General features: G+C 43.5%; 5 protein-coding genes across 5 annotated transcripts; 4 read left to right on the plus strand and 1 right to left on the minus strand.

Moving 5' to 3' along the window:
- Positions 1–113: 113 nt before the first annotated feature.
- Positions 114–683, plus strand: JR316_0000500 (putative prefoldin subunit 1; the record flags this gene model as incomplete). Its single annotated transcript, XM_047886314.1, has 5 exons — positions 114–146; positions 195–361; positions 414–504; positions 558–611; positions 660–683. 5 exons carry the CDS (start codon positions 114–116, stop codon positions 681–683), a joined length of 369 nt encoding a protein of 122 aa, XP_047754060.1.
- Positions 684–1,327: 644 nt separating this feature from the next.
- JR316_0000501 (uncharacterized protein) lies at positions 1,328–1,722 on the plus strand (the record flags this gene model as incomplete). Its single annotated transcript, XM_047886315.1, has 2 exons — positions 1,328–1,372; positions 1,435–1,722. The coding sequence occupies 2 exons, from the start codon at positions 1,328–1,330 to the stop codon at positions 1,720–1,722; spliced, it is 333 nt and encodes a 110-aa protein (XP_047754061.1).
- Positions 1,723–1,943: 221 nt separating this feature from the next.
- JR316_0000502 (ABC multidrug transporter atrF) lies at positions 1,944–7,970 on the minus strand (the record flags this gene model as incomplete). The annotated part of the gene is made up of 31 exons (XM_047886316.1): positions 1,944–1,978; positions 2,037–2,060; positions 2,116–2,354; positions 2,408–2,565; positions 2,615–2,749; positions 2,799–2,902; positions 2,964–2,978; positions 3,035–3,102; positions 3,155–3,338; positions 3,392–3,792; positions 3,852–4,104; positions 4,159–4,182; positions 4,235–4,351; positions 4,415–4,569; positions 4,624–4,760; positions 4,810–5,005; positions 5,052–5,110; positions 5,163–5,203; positions 5,254–5,278; positions 5,345–5,405; positions 5,452–5,717; positions 5,770–5,811; positions 5,863–5,985; positions 6,035–6,530; positions 6,585–6,896; positions 6,958–7,015; positions 7,067–7,263; positions 7,320–7,425; positions 7,478–7,499; positions 7,562–7,621; positions 7,674–7,970. 31 exons carry the CDS (start codon positions 7,968–7,970, stop codon positions 1,944–1,946), a joined length of 4,410 nt encoding a protein of 1,469 aa, XP_047754062.1.
- Positions 7,971–10,565: 2,595 nt separating this feature from the next.
- JR316_0000503 (Alkali-sensitive linkage protein 1) lies at positions 10,566–11,831 on the plus strand (the record flags this gene model as incomplete). The annotated part of the gene is made up of 6 exons (XM_047886317.1): positions 10,566–10,850; positions 10,901–11,109; positions 11,166–11,278; positions 11,343–11,425; positions 11,477–11,501; positions 11,560–11,831. The coding sequence occupies 6 exons, from the start codon at positions 10,566–10,568 to the stop codon at positions 11,829–11,831; spliced, it is 987 nt and encodes a 328-aa protein (XP_047754063.1).
- Positions 11,832–12,416: 585 nt separating this feature from the next.
- On the plus strand, positions 12,417–13,791 carry JR316_0000504 (putative calcium-binding protein; the record flags this gene model as incomplete). The annotated part of the gene is made up of 9 exons (XM_047886318.1): positions 12,417–12,536; positions 12,599–12,618; positions 12,673–12,720; positions 12,774–12,849; positions 12,905–13,079; positions 13,133–13,153; positions 13,211–13,610; positions 13,675–13,693; positions 13,744–13,791. The coding sequence occupies 9 exons, from the start codon at positions 12,417–12,419 to the stop codon at positions 13,789–13,791; spliced, it is 927 nt and encodes a 308-aa protein (XP_047754064.1).
- Between the last annotated feature and the right edge of the window lie 6,594 nt (positions 13,792–20,385).

Consider the following 20,385-nt stretch of genomic DNA (forward strand, 5'->3'; position numbering starts at 1 on the left):
GCGTCAAGAAAGACGCGAGATATTATTTTCTAACTCCGTTCTCACTGTCACGATTCGATCAACTGGTTAATGATTTCGATAAACATAGGCATCGAGCTTCACATCCATCCACCATGGCATCTCTTTCTGATGATACCTTGCGCAAGGTACTTTCCAAATTAACGACAAACTCATAAAGCTGAAATAGTGTCTAGATCTTGCTGCAAATTCAGCAAACTGCAGTCCAGTCGCAGAGGGCACTGAATGTTTCAATGCAACAGACCTCTGTCAAAGAACGCGAGCGTAGAATTCTTCAGTTGACTATTGATGAAATAAGTCAAATGAAAGGCGATGTTAATCTTTACAAAGGTGTTGGAAAGATGTATGACGCTGTGACCTGTTGTCAGATTATTTATTCATTGTCCATTTACTAGGTTTATGCATGTTCCTCGAGACGTAATGGAGGGAGAACTAAAAGCACAAGAAAAAGAACTTTCTGACGATATCACCAGTCTAAACAAGAAGGTCTGTAATCATTTTTCTTTTGTCTCCGTCCTTGGAATTGATCTGCTCTGTAGTCAAAATACCTCGAGAAACAATTTAATGACGCCCAGGCTCAACTGCGAGATATTGTTGTTTATCATCTTCTTTATTTATGTCATAACTAATTTTTATTACAGTTCCATCATGCACCTAAGCAGTAACTCACTCAACTGCCAATCTCTACCGCGCTGGTTGTTCTTTACAATCCTAACCTATATTTTGGCACACTCTCATTAAAGCAAGCCAGCGAACTAATGTTCTGTCCTGCCTTCCTTAAAAAGTGGAATGGGCAGATTACTAAACCCTTATGTTCGTCTTTGTCCCAACCAAGGGTAGGCACCTGGGCAATAAAAATCAATAGAAGTGATTTATTTTAATGCATTGTAGTTGTTGATCTTTTTCATAATAAATCAAATGAAGCAGAGTGAAGCATCTGTCGAAGCACGTCAATACTTGCCCCCATCCTCATGCCCTCATCAGTAACCAAATTCGTTCACCGTGAAGTGTTACTAAACATTGTATTTCCTTTCTTCATTGAAACTGATGCTCTATGCTCTGAAAGACCTCTTGTTACGGCAAGTTAAACAAATTCAATACATTGGAGTTGCGCTTATGCTTAGTACCATCTGGATCATTGGATATGCATATTTGCTCAAATTCGTACACGATAATCTCTTGTAGATGAAGCTATCATTAACATCCTTAGCCTGACGTACGACCGACAACAGTTCTGTATCACTGTCGGATTTTCTTTCATAGGTCGCGGATTTCATTCGTAGAGAATACCTCTGAGAGGTAACAAAAGATGGACGTCAAATTTCACGGCGTGAATGTTACTTACACCAACAGGGTTGGTGTAATCTTGTTAATAATACAGGCCATGTCATTTAATTGAGGATTTATATATTGTAGGGCACCAAGACTGCAAACTTGTACTGCTACTACGAGAATCTATATCTTGTGCACCCTGGCGCCAATCTGTCTATCGAAACACTACGTGGATCGGATTTCTATGGATGCATCCGAGATGTACCCAAAAGCCTTCAGAAACGCACTCCTCTGGCTATTTTCTCAGATATTTGTGCAGTTTCCCTGAGCAAAGTGGTCTACATTGAAGCAGCCGTGAACTTCCTGACAACGAAATCTATGTTACGCGATTTCATCAAAGGCGTGCCCTTCGGCTATGACGTAGATGTTTAACAAATAAATTGCATCGAAGCTACGAGTCGCGTGGGGGAAATGCATTGTGGTAGAAATCTTTACTAAAATCTTGATCCCAGCAAGTGGTTCGATGGTGAATATAGCAGTGAACATAAGTCACTCGTACTGTATGGTATTAAGCCCCTTATTTTAAAGTAGTGGATAGAGGGGAATATGTAGCAGATCATCTAGGAATATTTATCACTCTACTCTCGTCGAATCTATCTTTTATGATATCGTAGGAATCGTGAAGCAACTACAGCGAGTAGTATATCAATATAGTGATGTAGTAAAGAGGATATTAGAATACTCACTGATGGTGATAATGAGATTGAAAACTAGGCATTGTTGAGTCAGAATGGAACAATCTGTGACGTGGGACCGGAGACTCACTAAAGTAGGCGAATAAAATGAATGCATCTCTCCATCGATTTGAGAATGAGATGTTGAGAGGCGTATAGAATTCATCGCCAATTTTATATTGACAGTATCGGCAAAGCGCCGAATCCGCAAGGTTGTCGATGTATCCGCCAAATGTATCTGAAAATGGCTTTCCCCAAGATGCGCAGGTTTCGCCTGATGGTGGGTTAAACACGGCAAATTCATCAGGGTTGCATTTAATGGCGAGGCCGCTAAAGAGCATCGATTAACACAGTATTAATCCAAACAAATAGCAAGAACTTACTGCAATTCAGTGGAAACCATAGCAGCAAGAGTACGAGTATAAGGATCCAAATGGTACAGCCATGACCTCCAGAATTTAATCAAAGTAGGATAGGGCAATGTAACCCCACAGAATGTGGCAAGAACCAGACCGATGAAGGGATTGAAAAGGACAGCCACCTACACCAGGGTTAAGCGATAGAAGGTGAACAAAAGTCAACCAACCAACCTGTACACTTGGAGATAGTGCAGCAACCATCTGGCCTAAAGTCACACCAAAGAGTAGCATAAAGATGATGATCAAAAGCTGGAAACCTGTGCCATTGGTACCAGCACTTCCTTGGCCGTACCCCATAGGGTAAACCTGAAGACAGTTCAGAAAGGTAGAAAGACAAGGAGATCAGAAATCCTACCATAAGCACCCAGTATAGAATACCGCAAAGTATACTATAAGGAATTTCCCCGATCAACTGGCCGATGGCGAAGACGTATGGAGAATAAATACGACTAGAAGATTCTGTTGAACCAAATAAGACAGCTCAGAACACTACCTCATGCAGCATGTGCAAATGCCTGACCTCTTATGAATATCCCTATATATTAGGATTAGCGAAATGAAATTATCTTTTAACGCGATCAGGGTGCTTACGTCTGTTGAAGATAAACAATGGCTCAATCTGCGACATAACAATCGCAGGTAGGACAACAACCCAGAAACTAAACACTTGGATTAATAAATCAAGACATAGATCATAAAAACCCAGCTTACATGGCGAAAACCCGGAATTGAAGCTCTCTGACACTGTTTCCAAGCTGTAGGAACGAAAGGGAAATGAACAAGGAAATGAACGAAGAGACAAAAAGTCGGCTGAAAATATAATCCGGGGACCTCCAGAGCGCCATATTGTTCCTGCGTACAACGGTTTTGAGTTGGTAGAAGAACGACGTCGCATCTTTGACGAAAGCATTCAGTGACTTATCCGAAACATGAATAATCGAAGCGTACAAGTGCTCATTTCTCCTCGACCTGGATCTGGGCGTGACAGAGCTTCCTTCTTGATTAAGGCAATTTCTTCTTTAACTTTCTTCGCTTCAGGGGACTCCAACCAGATGTCCTTCCAATCTTTATCACCGACACGCGGAGTGACACCAGCGCCAATAGCTTCAAGCATATATTCCGCTGGATTGACGTTTGAAGGGCATACGGCTCCATTCCGGGCGAAATAATCTCTGATAATACTGGAATCTTGACCAATATCTCCAAAATAAACTGTTTCCCCGCCCCTTTGCAACAGCAATAGACGATCAAAGCTTTCAAAGAGAAGAGACGAAGGTTGGTGTATAGTGCAAAGAATAGCTTGTCCTTGATCGGCTAGTTTGCGAAGGAAACGAACGAGATTCCAAGCACTGATTAAAATTTATGACAAATCAGTCACCGCAAAGGAGTGGTTATGAATCGAATTAACCTTTGAGCATCAAGACCGGAGGTCGGTTCATCTAAGAAAAGCAGAAGTTCGGGCTTACTGGCGAGCTCAACGCCAATTGTCAAACGTTTACGAGCTTCCATATCGAGACTGAATACCAGTGCTTCAGATATCTCTTGAAGTTCCAAAAGCTCGATCATTTCCTCTACATAGGCGTCTTTCTCCTCTTGAGGAACACTTTCCGGTTGCCTGAGGTATGCCGAAAAACGCATGGCCTCTCGAACAGTGGCAGTACCTTGGAGTACCTCGTCAGTTGATGAGTTACATCGATATAAAAAAATAAAAAAACCTTCATGAACATCCATTTGCTCCGCTGTAAAAAATATGTGAGAATGTGTATTCCAACTACTGATAAATATATATACCATATGCAGTGCCTCTAGCAAAGTCAGAAGTTAAGGGACGGCCATCAACAAGAACGTCTCCTGTAATGACTCCAATATTCTTTCTCTGAGCAAGAACATCGAGACATGTTGTTTTTCCTTAGGACAACGAAGAATGTCAAAAATCGTCGAAATAGTTTAACAACAATGTAGAGAATGTACCTGCACCACTGGCACCCATGAGGGCAGTCAGAGTTCCGGGTTTGACATACCCTTGAACATCGTGAAGAAGCCTGAGGGGACCGGACGGGGTCGGGACGTGGTAATTGAGGTTCTCCCAAGTGAATGTTTTTCTGTGTTTTACAGTATCGTTATACCTGATGATATATCGTAAATCAGGAAGAAGCGATTAGATAGGCAGCGATCCGTACTTTTCGTTGACCACAAGGTCTTCCTTCTCTTCAATCTTTTTCTTAGCCTGTTTTCTTTCACGAAGGTTGGCGTTAAGTCTTTTGGTTTCTTCGTTCTCTTTGGCATAAATCTTGATCGATAGGTCCAGGCCATATTGCTAATATTTATGTTAGATCGCTTTTTCCCTTTAAGGCACGGATACTTACTGGGTAGAATTCCAAGGCCAAAATTTGTGTAAGCTGGAAAAGAAGGAAGAAACCAACAAGAACAAGGAAATTTCGTCGCCACATGTCTGCCACATCTAGGCCATAGCCAGCGGAAATATACGACCTTCCAGATATGAGATTACTACCGCTTTCGGCACCAAAGAGTGTACACGACTGATTGGGACCCAACTCGTCTCTGTACGCGGTGAGTAAGTATATGTTGCCTCAAGGAATGTTCTTACGGGTATTTAGAGAGTCCAAAGCCATTACGAGGAACGATGGCAGCGCCATCGCAGGTAAGCTGAGGGAGGATCAACAACAATTTTTTAGACGAAAAGATAAACAAGACAGACCGTAATGCGCATAAATTCGTTTTCCATACAAGATTCCCATGCTACAGCGATAGGTCATTAAAAAAACTTCCAATGAGAATGTAATACAAACCGTATGCAATGGGATTTACATAGTACTATGATTGATAGAAAAAGGAATGCATTAGCCTATGTATTATTCCTCAATCGGTAAAAGATCTTACAATCCAAAACAGCCATCTCTTCATCTTTATCACCGGTACGATATAGCCAGTATACTCGACACTGTTCGAATGAGTGTCAGGACAATAAATGGTGGAACGCAACTCACAAATTAGGAATGAAGAATACCGCCAGTCGGAAGGCTGAATCGAAATTGAAGCAGAGTAGGCCGAATGTACGGAAGAACCCCTGCATGACAAGATACGCAATGTAGTTAAACAAGTGAAACGTCCAGAAACCGCCTGCCGATTTGTGGAGACCAGACATGAAGTATACTATGATATTGAACAAGAGAATACGGGTGGCAGAGAAAGGAAGATCGGCGAGGGTGTTAGCGACGGCAATTGCAGAGGCTCTATACATGCTGTAGTTTGTCTTAGGAAATGGTAAATTTGGAAATATAAAGAAGTATGAGAATCGAATATACCTGTTTGCGCAGAATGGGTCTCCCAACCATTTGCATGGGCATCTAAAATAGGGCTTAATGTCTGTTGTACAATAAACATAAAGCCACAAGTACCTCGCCAAAAGCATCCAGACACGTTGTCAGTAATGCAGCAAAGATTACACCACCACGGGTAAAGGCACCACTGGAAGTGGTAGGTTGGTCAAAGTAAGCAGCACCAATGACCAGGGCCAAAATCTAAGGAGTAAATGAGTGATAGTACAATGAAAACGATAAAGGAACGTACGATCGACAAGGAAAAACTGGTATAAAGTTGGAATCGGTCTTGTAGCTTCTGTTGGAATTGCCTAACAGCCAGGGCCTTGACTTGCCCGGAATACCCGAGAGTGTAAGGACTCTTTTTGGATACACCCTTCTTCTTGTCCGCAGCGACCGCGGCGCGGAAAGCTTCTTGATCAGCCTTCTCGGTTGCCATATGAAGTCGGTATTTCTCGAGAGATTCCTTGTTGTCATCATAGTACTGAGACTTCCTAAAACTAGCTTCAAGGGCCTCAGGAGTGGATGGTGTGTCATCAGCCGAGCGACCAGCGGCAAAGCGACGTTCGTTGGGATCGGTGCATCCAGTGAGATAATCAGCTGTACTTTGGCGAGGAAGTGCTTGAAATCCAAGGTTTTCGAAATAAGCTCGTGCCTCAGATGGAGGACCGTAGAACACTTGTCGGCCTTTATCGAGAACAAGAACTTTGTCGAATAGCTCATAGATACTCTCTCCAGCCTGGTACCTGAAGTAGTCACAATGAAGGGCGATGATACTTTATGACTTTGAAGGAACTTACAAAGTTACAAAGGTAGTTTGGCCGAGGACATCCGTCATAACGCGCAAGCTCTTGACGAAATCAAGAGCTGTCGATGCATCCAACCCACGGGTAGAGTTATCCCAACATTGAACTCGTGCACGAGTGGCCATCATTTCAGCGATACTAATGCGCTTACGTTCACCACCAGACACCCCACGCACGAATTCGTCGCCAACAAGGGTCTGTTTTGTATGAGAAACATTGAGCATCCGGAGGAGAGTGTCTGCCACTTCGGCATCGAACTGTTTGCGAGTTACTCCAGGTAAACGCCCATTCGGTCCAGGTGTTTTCCTATAACAGTCCCGGTAATTATTAGATAAGAATTAGGAGGCAAGTGCGGGAAAGGACATACGTTGATAAAGCAAACGCCAGGGTCTGAGCGACTGTCAAAGTGGCGATATGGATGTCGTCTGTGATATGGCGTGAGCGAGGGATTACTGAATTGAATATGTGTTACGCACCTTCCTGGTTATAAACAACCTCTCCCTTGTAAGTCTTATGCATTTCCGCTGCATCTATACCGGCGTATAAAACTTCGCCTGACACCCTCGCATATCCCTCTCTTTGATTTGCTATTGTTTTGAGAAAGGTCGAACAACCGGACCCTGGGCAACCGAGAACGAGACACATCTCCCGAGGTTTGAGCACCCCAGAAGCTCTGCACAAAAATCAAATCAGTACAGTATATTTCGTGTCCTAACAAACGTCGCTTACGGGTGAATGATCGTCTTTGTGGGGAAGGTTTTATTTGTCGGGAAGAGGGGGGATATTAAAGACCACAGGAAAAGAAAAGGCGCCAAAAAGAACGATATGAAAGCACCTAATTGTAACGTAAGACAATCAACTAGGCAGAAAGCACTTAATAGACCTACCTCCCAAAGTTCCGACGTAGAACTTGAGTGTGGTGTAAGTTTATCATAGTTGTAATATCATGATGAGAAACAATGAGAGAGCACCTTGCTATCCATCCCTCCCATGACTTCCACCTGTAAATTATCCCATATAACGCCTACATTCTGTTCATTCCAATTTCAGCAATATTTTACGAAATACAAATTTTGGTCATACTTTATGAGCGATGCCCGCCTTTTGGTTCGCATCATTCGACGATGTTAAATATTCGCGAAGGTCAAAATGATCATCGTCATGTTCAGCACCCTTCTCAAGGTCATGACTGGCTGCTGTCGATTCTGTTGACTTCGTACCACTGCGTGCCGCTTCCGACCGCTTAGAAAGTTGCCTAGAGAGTTCTTTGAACTGTTCTTCTGCACGATTAACGTCGACATGGTGAGCGCTCGATGCTCGAGTACTGTCACCGAAAGTATCACCAAGGCCGTAGGGCTCAGCCTTCTCAGGATCGGCCATTCTTCGATAGGAGGGAAAGCAGCACAAGGATTTACCGATGGGTAAATTGTTATATATATGTATTTTTTGGGTTGTGGCATTCCCGCGCGTCCTGGACGGGTTGAAACCCCTTTGAGTAATGGCTCCGCAGGGCCCGAGGGAATGTGAATCACAAAGTTATCGGATCCGGAATGAGAGGTGCAAAGCATTGCATTATTCAAGTTTCTTTCTCCTCGATCGGATGTTTGTAAAGTGATATTAAACACATTTGTAAATACATATGGACGGCTCATAGATTGCCTGTACGGATATGTTATAGATGTGCAAGATAGAGATGTGTAAAACTCTTACAGTCCATGCACTACGAAACGTAACCGCGATCGAGCGATCCGGAGTGGTTTTAAAGAAGCATCAATGACCAAAAATCCAAGCTGAGTAAGACAGGCTGAAAGTGTGTAATCATCCGAATTACGATTTGGCAATGTTGCGTCCCTGAAGCGATGACATATGCAAACATATATGGCGGATCTCTGATAGCGAAACGTTGTTTGGAGTAGTAATCTTGATTCTTTGGAGTTCCCTGACTGACTCAACGACCCGGGATGGGCTTACGACTGTACGTTAGGATGAAGTTCCACGGCGCGGTCCTGCTGTTACCGGCTTTTGCAAAACCACAGGCGCCTTGCGCAAACAGGTTTCAATGAGTGCTTAAATGCTAAGATAACATATTCCGAGAACTGAGTAGCAAGAGAGGCTACATGGGAGGGGCGGAGCACTTAAAGCTTTAACTGCAGAATGCGGAGCATCCATGCGTCGCTGATACCTTGAATAATTGACCAAAATCTTGGCATAATTAACATTGCCTTTCTTGGAACACGTGCGAATGACTTACCAATCTTGAAAGGTCGTTCAACAATTTCATCGCTGACACATCAGGAAACTCCAAGGATGTCGACAACTCGCATCCATCCTTGGCAATCTGTAGAGAAGATTGTGATTGCTAAGACGACCATACTAATACTAACTGGTGGTTAGAGGCCGAAGGCGAGGTCAATGAGCTCATGAGCGGATGGCTCATAGCTGCGGCCAGGTGACAATCCGAAATCCGAAGTGACTGGACATTTAATCAACGCAAGGGCATGGTTTGCTTCATTAAAACGTGTTGCCAGAGCCTACAAATAGCTTTTTCACAAAGGCATGAGTAATTACGAACGTCGGAACGAATTGGTATACCTACCCTTGCTTTCATTCAAGTTCGATGAATTCAGTCAACGTTCATTAGAGGTCAAGGGTCTCAATTATGCGCACATAAGTCGGATGAGTTAAGCGGGCCCCGAGGACGACCATAGATATTTCTCCCCGTCGTTATCGTTCTCCTCAATGCACTAACAATAGCGAGGGTCTTGCTCATGGAAAGCGGTTTCATGCCTTCCAGTTGCAGTGGGTGGTAGATTTGAGAATATAAAACGAGTCGTGTGGAAGGAGCATAAATCAGGGCAACTCTGATTGAGATATGGCAAAGCGACCGAGTGATAGGATTGGACTCCCTTTGGGATTTCAGATGAAAACAAGCAGAAAACATGAAGGTAAATGGTAAGATTTGTTGGTTCAAGTGATCAAGCGGTAACACGGCGGCCCAGTTGTCTGTCTTTGTTAAGGGTGTTCATGGCCCTGATTATGACACTAAACAGGTGGACGACTAAGTGTGTAATGGCGAATCCGACTTGCCGCTGACAATCACTTGTTTGGTCTTGCATAACAAAACATCGCGTACGTAACACTGCCACAAGGCCATCTCTCTCCAATCCGCTTTGAACACAGGGCAACTACAGATTATCAGCTCAGAGAATTGAAACGCTATACTTATTCTGCACTGTCTACATGCGTATATCTTTCTATTTTCCGAGGGCTGATTTTCCCGTGTCCACCGCATGACTGCCATAGCATTTTGCAGGTCGATCCACTGATCGTCCAATCAAGCAAGAATACAAAAATACCCAGGCAGCTCGGTGACTCTCGTGGGTTCATTGATTGTGATGCTGTGAACTTACTTTCTATCGCCACAGGGTCAGATATCTGCCGAGTACAGCAGACACACTGTATATTTTCGAGCATTCTCGGGGAAAACAAGGGACTCGAAATTTCCGTGTCAAGCCTGGCTATAATAATATTATCAGGGGTCTGGCCTTGCCATCATGTTTATAGAGCGGGAGTCTGCCTGATCTCTACTGACATCTTTGACTTCGGATACGCTGGCATAATGACTTCTGTCCATCTCTCTATAAGCTTTCTTCTAGGAAAGGCAGGGGCTTGCTTGTAGTCTTGTATCTTCTCTGACCTGTCGCCTGGCTTCGTTGGCTGGAAGCATTCCCAATGCAAATCAACACACGCGAAAGCATCCAAGCCGCATTTTTCGAGACACTATGCAAGCCTTCTCTCTATAAATTCTTGTTTGTAGACAGTTCGCCCTGATCACGTCTCTCACGGAGTGTCAATTAATCGAAGACAGCACAGTTCCTTGACCGTCCCGTTGATGGATCAATAATGTGGTCCGCTCTCAAATACAAGGGTGCCCTAGATTTGATCCACTCGCTCTTTTGCCGTCCACTCCCTAATATGCTTGCCCGGGTGCCCTTCGTACTTCTGACCTTCTGCGTCTCGTTGTCGCTGGCTCGTACTAAAAACCCCAAACGTGGTTTAGGCTATGCGGGCACCGTCCCGGGTGATATAATCAACGCCAACCAGACGAACAGCTTAATCTCTTGGGAATATAACTGGTCTAATCTCCCGCCAGACTATCTTGCGACCTCTAATATTCCTTATGTTCCTATGCAATGGGGCTCTGTTGGCATTGATACATTTGCAGATAATGTGAAGGCTCAAGGGGCGAAAACGATTTTGGTATAACTCATTATTTCAAACCCTTCCACCTAAATCTAACTGAGGGACAGTCTTTTAATGAACCTGATTTTGACCAAGAGTCTAATATCCTTCCTGAAGATGCTGCTAAGTTGTGGATGCAGTTTTTGGAACCCTTGAAAGCGTCGGGCATTCGTCTCGGAGGCCCCGCTGTCACAAACTCTCCCACAGGCCGTCCGTGGCTGGTGTCCTTCCTGCAGGCTTGCTCGAATTGCACTATCGATTTCCTACCTTTACATTGGTGATCTATTTTTTTTTTTTTGCGAAAGTCTTATGAACTTATATGCGAACTTGTAGGTATGGTTCCGGATTGGACTCTTTTTATGGCTACATATTTGACGTCCATAATCAATTTCCTCAATATCCAATCTGGATCACCGAATATGCTGAGACGTCGCCAAATGACACAGGTTAGTGATGGTGGTGGTAACCAATGCTTGCATGCTTTTTAATGTCTAACGTCTCACTCCGTAGTTGTATTCAATTTCATGAACGCAACAATCACCGCCATGGATTCATTGTCCTGGATTGAGCGGTACTCCTGGTTTGGTTATTTCGTCAGTCTATCATTTTTAATGCGAAAAATATTGACTTACACTGTACTCCAGCGTCCACGACCAGATGTACACTACAGTGAGTAATTTTTAACACGACTAATCATTTCCAATCGTTTAATGCGAATCATGCGAAGACATGCTTGATGACAATGGCGGACTGAATGCCCTAGGCCAGCTTTACCTTGGAGCTAAAACCGTCCATACTGAGGTAGTGACCTCTGCCCCCACCCCTACCTACCACACAGTCAATGGTGCAGACAATCCCACTCAAGCTCCAGCCACCACATGGCCTGCTCTGTTGAATTCGTCCCCTAGACGTGTATCGGTCCCCGAAGGTTTACAACTACTCAGTCTTTTAACGGCGATGGCGGGCATTCTATTTGGTCTGATGTGGAACGCATTGTAGGATCCTCCATTTATCTTCCCTATGGGTTTTTGGTTATTATTTTAGAGTTTGCCATGGACGGACTAATACTTGTAGATTTTCTATGATTCAAAGTTGTTAACTATTATAACATTTAACCTCAGGTGTAGCACATTCCTTTCTATGGTCACATTCATTCCTTATTTTGAGATATACTACCTTTATTCCGAGTGTTGAAAGTCGAGGACTGTCTTTAGCCCAAGTCTGAGATCGATTATCATGCCAACATTCTTTGTATTTTCTATCATAAATAACCATAGACATCCACTCCATTTCTACATACGTTTGATACTCCCTTGATTCATTTTCAAGGTAAACTAGTTGGATACGAGGTCGCTCAATAGTATTGATACTGCGATGAGGTATATCAATAGAAGTTCGTCTGAAACGTAATACAGACAACACCTTGTTGAACTTGTTACATACTTAGCTGCTTCAAAATTCATTGAAGCGTGGGAATATATGACTAAGTATACCCCTTACTATAGTATAGACCGTGCTGGACATTGTGAAGTCAGTTAGTTACCTCCCTTTCACCTCCGCGGTGTCAAGCTTCAGGCAGACATTATGTTGAAATTCGTCTACCTGTCGTTACTTGGTATAATACCCGCCAGCTTGGCACACGGCTCGCACGAAGAAAGTGGTCCTGCCCATGGAGAATCAATCCAAGAGTATGCTCAACGACACGTACGCCTTGTTCTGTGTTCCGAAGTCTTTCTATATGTCTGGCTAACCTCTGAGTTGACCAGATGTCGTCTGAACATCATATGTAAGAATTGAAAAGCAAGAAATAAAGTTGTTCAAATCTAACGACGCGGTTTAGAGATTCATTCGATGTGCGAAGCTTCTTCCAATTGCATGATCTGAACAGGTTGGCTGGGTCCCAAACTTCTTCAAGGGTTGGCGCGTCTTACAATCTAGCAGGAACGGATTTTGGGAAAAAGAGGAAATTGAAGCCATCTATGGTGTTCACCACGTATATTCGCAGAAAAAGTCTAAGGTAAAGAATACTTTTCAGTGTCCCTCTGCTTGTTGCTAAACGTATTTTGGCGCAGGATGATATCGAGCACCAGAAAAAGGCAGACCATATTGTATCGGTAGTTCTACAGAAACTTGATCTCAATGGAGATGGCCTCGTGTCTCCCGAAGAGCTCGAAAAGGTTGGGTTAGCAGGGCTACCCAACTTTGATGGTCTGGGTGCTGAAGGCCACCATTATGATGTAGAGAGTGGTGGGTTGTTCTTTTTTTTTGCAACTGGATTGCTGTTAATCGACGTTTTTAAGAATTCTTCCTTCATCACGAAGGTACACATCAAATTTGGCATATTGAATTCGACGAGAAGAACTGAGATTTCATTGTAGAACAGTTCCATTCCACTCCAGAGACCCAGACAGACGAGTCGTATACCCACCCCGAAGATCTGGAACATTTTGCCCAACACGAGTCAATTGAACGCAAAGAGGCAGAGCGAGAAGCAAAATTCCAGGGCGTCACCGTCGAGGAAATAGTGCAGGAACAGGAGAAGGCGGCAGAACAGGCTAAAGTAGCTGCTCAAGCAGCTGCCCAAGCGGCGGCGGCAGCAGCAGCAGCACAAGAGCGTGCTTTTCCCGCTTCGAAACCAGTAACAAGGGTGACCCCTCCAGAAAAACAGGATCCGGAAGTCAAGTACAAGAACGCCGGCTCAGAAGGTGTTCGCAAAGGAGAATGGGGAACCGGCGACCAGGGGTACAAACCTCCTACAGACCCAAGCGATAAACTCAGGTTAGTTTTTAGCCGTCCTTGTAGCATGGTGTTATCCTATAACTCAATCCTATGTGCCCAACAGGAAAAACCTTCCGTACAAGGTATTGTCTCTTTTGTTTGTATCTGATTGGATTTCTAAGTACTGAAACAGAACACCCGCATGCAGTACAAGTTCCGCCGCAATTGGGGCGACTTCTGATTATTTAACGAGCGTTCCCATATACATATTTTGGTCAATAGTTGCCTGATCCTGCCACTTCTTTTGTAATCATTATTTAAGTTATCACATTTACTTTCACTGGAGTGCAGAATATCATTACTTATTAGGTCATCGATTATAACATCTTTCTTGCCATCTCAGAAGAAATAACAGTATCCTGCTTTAAAGCCTACTAGTAACTTTCAGATAAATTATTTAATTGGGTACAGGCATCAACAAACTAAAATCCCTCATCGTCCGTCAAACATATCATACATAATGCTCTGCTCGACAGCCTCCCAGTCAATGTTCCCACCACTGGCGTACACACTCTCGTACGACGAAACGCTAACATTTGACAAAAATGGTACCAAGTCTCTCATGCTCTCAATTTGACGTAATGAAGAGAGAAGGGGTCGCCGCATTAATCTCTGTTCAGGTTGACTTGACAAAGTTTCGATTTGCTTTGAACCAGACGTTTCCTATAAGATATTAGTTATCAGCCCACAATGATCAATATATCGCGTCGATGATGATTACTCCTGCAGGTATATTTGCCGCAATTTCCGCTAATTGATCCATCATGGCTTCTGGTAGCCAATCATCAGGTCGGTAAACTGCATCTACGGTGTCTGTGATAAAAATCCATTGATGACTAGCAAGATAATTAATAACATAAGGTCAGCAATAAAAGTGACTTACATCTGGAATTCCTCCGTTTGCAAAACAAGAAGGGTATCCAAGCATTTACAGGCAGAAAGTACGAGCTGTAGCTCTTCTGAACCATCCGGAGGCATGTTCATCATGGCTTGCTCGAATATTCGATACTTTTCGTCATATGTCAGTTTGATACATAATGGATATCAACTGATAAACTTTACCAATTCGGTAAGTACTACAGGCCAGAAACTCGTCAAATTGTGGGGGGACAGTCGACATAGAAGTACGCGGATACACAAAAACACTTCGCTCTGGACAATGGGCGAAGGAACACTGCGGAAAATGTCGACAAGCTTTTCTTGAATAGTTGGTACTTGCGTCAAGAATCCATTCTTCTCCCCGCTGAAAAGAACGAATGATAGTCGGCGAAGGTTTAACGATCTCAAGAGCATTTCATATTCCCGATTCGTGAATATGTTGGCTGATGGGGTATTAGCAAGTTTACCTGTTTCTTAACGGTTATGTTATGTTCCATCGAGATACAGTCAACATCATACCAAGTAATTCGGGTAAAGCCGTCTTATCAGTGTCATATAGAACTTTGATAATTGGTCGCCATTGGAATGCGTCGGAAGGATTGCAATTGAAAAGTCGGTTATCGCCTAGAAGATCAATGACTGGAGTTCGCCAGGATTTGAGAGCGGCTGGTATCCGTGACATTTCTTGCAGTATTTGTATCACAATTGCATCGACGTCCATAGGCCTTGAATGAACATTGAGAAATGGAAAAGTATATAGAAACACAAAAGCCCGTCTACCTAGTCTTTCCCCGCATTGCTGGGTTTACGATATAGTACACGATATTGTTGCAGGCGGTTATGATTTTATCGTTTTCAATCAAAAGCTTTCGCAAGTTGGGCAATGCAGAGGTGGCGACGAAGCTATTGATCTACACTTCTTGTCAAGAAAATTTCGAAAGGAAGGTCTAAAATCTTACTTGTCCAACAACTTCTATAGAACCTAATTTTGCTGTCTCCGAGAACGCAGATGCACCGTTGGAAGCCGACTTCTCGTCGGTTCGACCGATAGATTCTGTCAAAAGTTGGGGCTCATAATTCAGGCATATCTACGCTTGAAGAAAAAAATCTCACCATGTCGCAATGCAGGTGATTCTCTACCACTATTGATAATAGATTCTTTTGCACTTCTGCGTATCCAGGAACCCTGATCAGTAAAGCGCCCTACATATACAATGCATGATTCAAGCAGTTTTCCGTAACAGTCCTAGATCGAATTTAAGTGCTATACATTGAAATAAAAAAAGAAAAAGTTGCCCACCTGTAGTTCCTTTCTAATTTTCCGGTCTTCCATAGCAGTCGTTTGGGTAATCTTTTCGGCGAGTACACCTAGGCATCTACAGAGCATAAGTGAAAGCAAGGAGGAAATCGACCTGAGCGATAAACCTTAATGCATAGAAGTTGGGAGTTTTGAATTCCTTCGAGGAAGTCAAAACCTCCTTCACCAATTGAATATAGCGACTCCAGACTTGAACTGCCAGGGGACTTTCCAGCCGGCTAAAATATTCCTCCAGGAATTTAAAGAGAATTGCTTCTGTTCTGGACGGACTATGAGACAAAAGGCTGGGTTTTAGAGAAAATTAAAGTGTTCGCACAGATTGGGGTTTAAGGTTTGTTTTTTGCCTTTGTCCGGGGAGCTCAAAATACGGTTTCCAATACTTTCGCAGATCATCTGCACTGAGTTTTGGGCGTTGGCTACAAGGACATCCACCAGTTCAAATGCAGCATCAGGAGAGGATGATGATAACTACATTGATCAGGACAGCAGCTAAGAGAAGAAAAAGAAAGACTCACTGTAGCATCTCGACTCCACCAATGAACCAGTGACTCGAAGACTTCAGTGCTCTGAACCCGGAATAGATGCTCTAGCACTCTGCGACAACGAAGTCTTGTTCGAGTATAAATCAGAGACAATGTCTCATTCATCGGCAAGCCAGGAAAAGACGGTTTCCAGATGAGAGAAGCCCAGACAGAAAATAGCACCCGTATTCCTTCATCCAGAGAGCGATATCCAGGAAAGCGCGACTAGATGATGGATGAGTTGACGCAAAAAACCAAATGAAAGGACATACTGCCAGATGTTCCATTGGATTTGAGGAACTTGCATCTGAGCCGAACACATTAGACACATATCCGAGCAGGCCACTGGTCTCTGATCCTGGCTTCTCAGCTACAGGTAGCTCATCGTCAGAAGCATCCGGTTCACTTGTGTATGCGAGGCTCAGTAAAATCAAGCGCTCTAGAGCATTGAGCAGCATGATCAACTCGGCATCCGTGATAGTGCAGTGAATATCATCTGTATACTCTTTCTTCTGGGCATTTGCCTTTAATACATCTCCTAGAGCAGCCATCGTTTGGCGGCATAAACAATCGTTCAAAGGCGTGACAACTACCTGTAAGGCAGGTTGGAACTGAGGCACGGCCATGAGGATAAAATCCAGCCAGTGTTGTAGAACCGGGCGGTTACTTCGCACTGAAATGCCATCCACGAGAGTTTGGACCATAAGCGGGTTCAAAGGATAGCGGATTGGGCCTTCAGAGGCCCTGGAAAGAACGTTCCCACTTTCCAAAGGACTGTCGTCAGGTTTGGCTGCTGTCGTTCGTTGGGATGATTCTATTTGGGCTGTCGAGACAGATATAACAGAATGAAGGAGGTGAAGCCATTTATTTTGTAGATCCAGGCGGTTGGTATGGATAGAGAAATATAATTTTCCAATAGCTGCTGCTTCGATACTTTCGACGGAAATGCTTTCAACCTCGCCTCTCGAAACTAAGACTTGAAGGAGCTCGATGGAATTGGACTGTATTGCGTTGTTGAGAGAATGCATCGGGGAAGGTGCCGAGTGACTGAACTCTGACTGGATAAATCTAAGAGAAACAAGTTAAATTGCGAGGCACCGGAAGAAGACGACGGAAATACCGAAGAAGCAGCTCAATCAACACATCCAAGTACGTTGCATCCGAATCAACTAAATGGCCTAAAGATTGTCAAGAAAACGTCTAGAATTGAAGTGATTGTCCCATACTGTTGAACACTCTTTGAACGAGACCAGCATGATGGGAACGCTTAATGGAGGAAGTTCTAGCAGCTTTGCTGAATCCTTGACCACCGAAAGACACTATTGATAAAAGGGTCTCTAACAAGTAGTTCACGAAGCGTTGGTCGTACGATCGTTCGTATAAAAACCCCGGTATTTCCCTACCCCGAACCTTGAATGTCGTGGCAGTCCGCAATATTGATGGATCTAATAAATCATGAAGAATTGGATCCAGAACTCTGCTTTACTCAGTTTAGAAGTAGATAAGACTGGAGGTCAACATACCTGATATATGATTTAAGGCTGCACCTCATCCATGTCTCACCCACTCGACGAAGGTTAGAATTATCGCTCTTGAGGGTGTCCAGAATAATCATGAGGGGTGCCCTGAAATGAAATCCAGGAAGAAGATTGTCCTCTGTTGCACAATTTAGTTATGATATTGGACTTGGATTTATTCGAGTGATTTACCAGTGAGTCTCCAAATAACACCAAAAGCTTCGTAGGCTTCGGACACGGTTCCAGATGTAGGAGTCGTCATGTATTGAGCGACGATCGATTCAACATGAGAACGGGCTGTGGATGAATGAAGAGACCAGATCAAATTGACGGCGCGTACATGATAACCAGCGAAGTCGGGATGCAGATATCTCAAAAGTGTGGTGATCATCTTATACATGGTCGATCTGTTACTAAAAATGAGCTTGGGCTCTAAATAATGTGATTGTTGAAGTGTAATAGCCAAGGAGACTATTCTGTCAACAGTGGCAAACGTAGAGGTCTGTAAAAGAGGAGACATGTCAGATATTAGTAGTAGAGACAACGATGATATATAGGTACAGACTTTATTCTCCAGATTTGACAGAAGAGTTTCTATCCATTCTGTAGGAATCCATGCTAGACTTATTGGTTCCGTCAATCTGCCAACCAGGGTATTGATTAAAGTCAGAATTCGAGAGAATGATTCACGTAAAATCTCAGTTTGCTGAGAATTTTTGAGGTGTTCAGTATAGGCTGTACACATAGTCATCAGAGATCGCATACAGGACGCGTATGGCACAACCGAAATGCTGGAAGCCGAAGAGATGGGCAACAACTTGTCTGTGATTTTGAAAAAAAGACAAGCGAAGCGAAAGGGAGTGTGGTAGTTGTCATCAGAATCCAACGTTGTCTCTGGGCGTTGTAGTAAACTGGTGCGAGGTATTTGCTCCAGCATGACTTCTAATAGGTGAAGGGCGGCACGAATGCTTTCATGCGACGATTTGGACGGGTTTTGCGTAATTTGCGACTGAGGGCATCATGCTGTTGTTAGCATCGAAAGAAAAGGCAATCCAACACGGCTAATGCGTACTTCAATCAGATCAACTAATGATGCAAAGACCACTGGCAAATGAATAGTCTGGATTTCCTCATCCTGTGAGAAGGACCGTAGCATAAAATGCACCAAATGTATCGCCTGAGACAACGGTAAGGGAAGAAGAATGACAGTTTAAAGTGGCCACACCTCGATACGATTCCCATCACCTGAAATTTCATCAAAAACAGAGACCAAAACATGCCTCCATAGAATCTGGGGTTCGACTGCATCGTAAAGTGTGTTTGCAGTCATACTCAGCTTTAAACAAAGCATATTAACAGAGATATTTGGGAAAGAGGGAGTTTGGACAAACATCTTCTCCATGTTCAGTCGGGTGCTCAACCAGGTCCATTATAGCCTTGAAAGAGTCGTATACAAGAGTTTCTGTCAGTATTCCTCCTATTTCCCATTTGTCCAGCAATGAAATGAAAATCTTGAAAGGTCTTGATTCCGCGTATTCTCCTGAGGGCGAGATCATCTCGTTCTGTATAATCTGCTTTAAGAAGCAATGCTTTTTCGGGACTGAATGGCTTACTTTCAAGGTTGAGCTGAGAAGCTTCAAGCCATGTTCTTTTAAGTACGAAATTTGGCTGTCACTATTTTCGTCCGGACCCAAAAGCCAGGTATACAACCGACGATTCAGAGACAAGTCTCGACGCAAAACTACACCAGTGGCTGCTCGCATGAGAATAATTCGATCCTCGTTCTGGGCTTTGCGAATTGTATGGCTATCCATCCGCATGTTCTGCAATAGGATGTCAAGTACCGCTCGGCGCACAAGCAGATTTTCATCTTCCAGGGCGGCCGCGAATGCTCGAATCATGAGACCAATGTCTTTACCGACAATATCTGTAATGTCTAGAATAGGAAAAAAATATAAAACAGGCGATAAAGTAGGCTCGATGATTCATACCTTCATTCGCATTAAGTCGGGGAAGACGGCGAGCCAGAAAGTTTAAGGATGTTCCTCGGGCAGATGGTGTAGTTAACATAGTCAACCAAACATTTTGAAAAAAGAAAGATGGAGAAACAGCCCCTGAGATTCGATCCAGAAGGTTTAGCACCTTGTGAGAGAGACTGATTATGTGGACATGTAAGATGCAAAGCAAAGGCGTACTTTTTCGAAGAATTCCCCTGTCTCTTCTTCCAAACCAGGGAGTAAGGAAAGAATGAAAGACTTCATTATAGGTCGCAAGCCTCCCTGTAGTGGAAGATAGTAGGTATCGTATATATTGAGAAGGGTCGGCTAAGATACGACATTTTAGTATAGTTTTGAAAACCATGTTCGAACGTTACCTTTACAGACGTTGCCGCATATTCAAAAAATGGAAACAGACCAGAAGACCAAAGTGACAAGTCGCGCTTAAGACTTTCAGCCTATAATCTTAATTAACAGTGCTGTGGTGATATGATCATACGAATAGGAACTTACACCCGATACAGCCAATATATGCACATAAAC

This window comes from Psilocybe cubensis, chromosome 1, assembly GCF_017499595.1.
Source record: "Psilocybe cubensis strain MGC-MH-2018 chromosome 1, whole genome shotgun sequence".
NCBI lineage: Eukaryota > Fungi > Basidiomycota > Agaricomycetes > Agaricales > Agrocybaceae > Psilocybe > Psilocybe cubensis.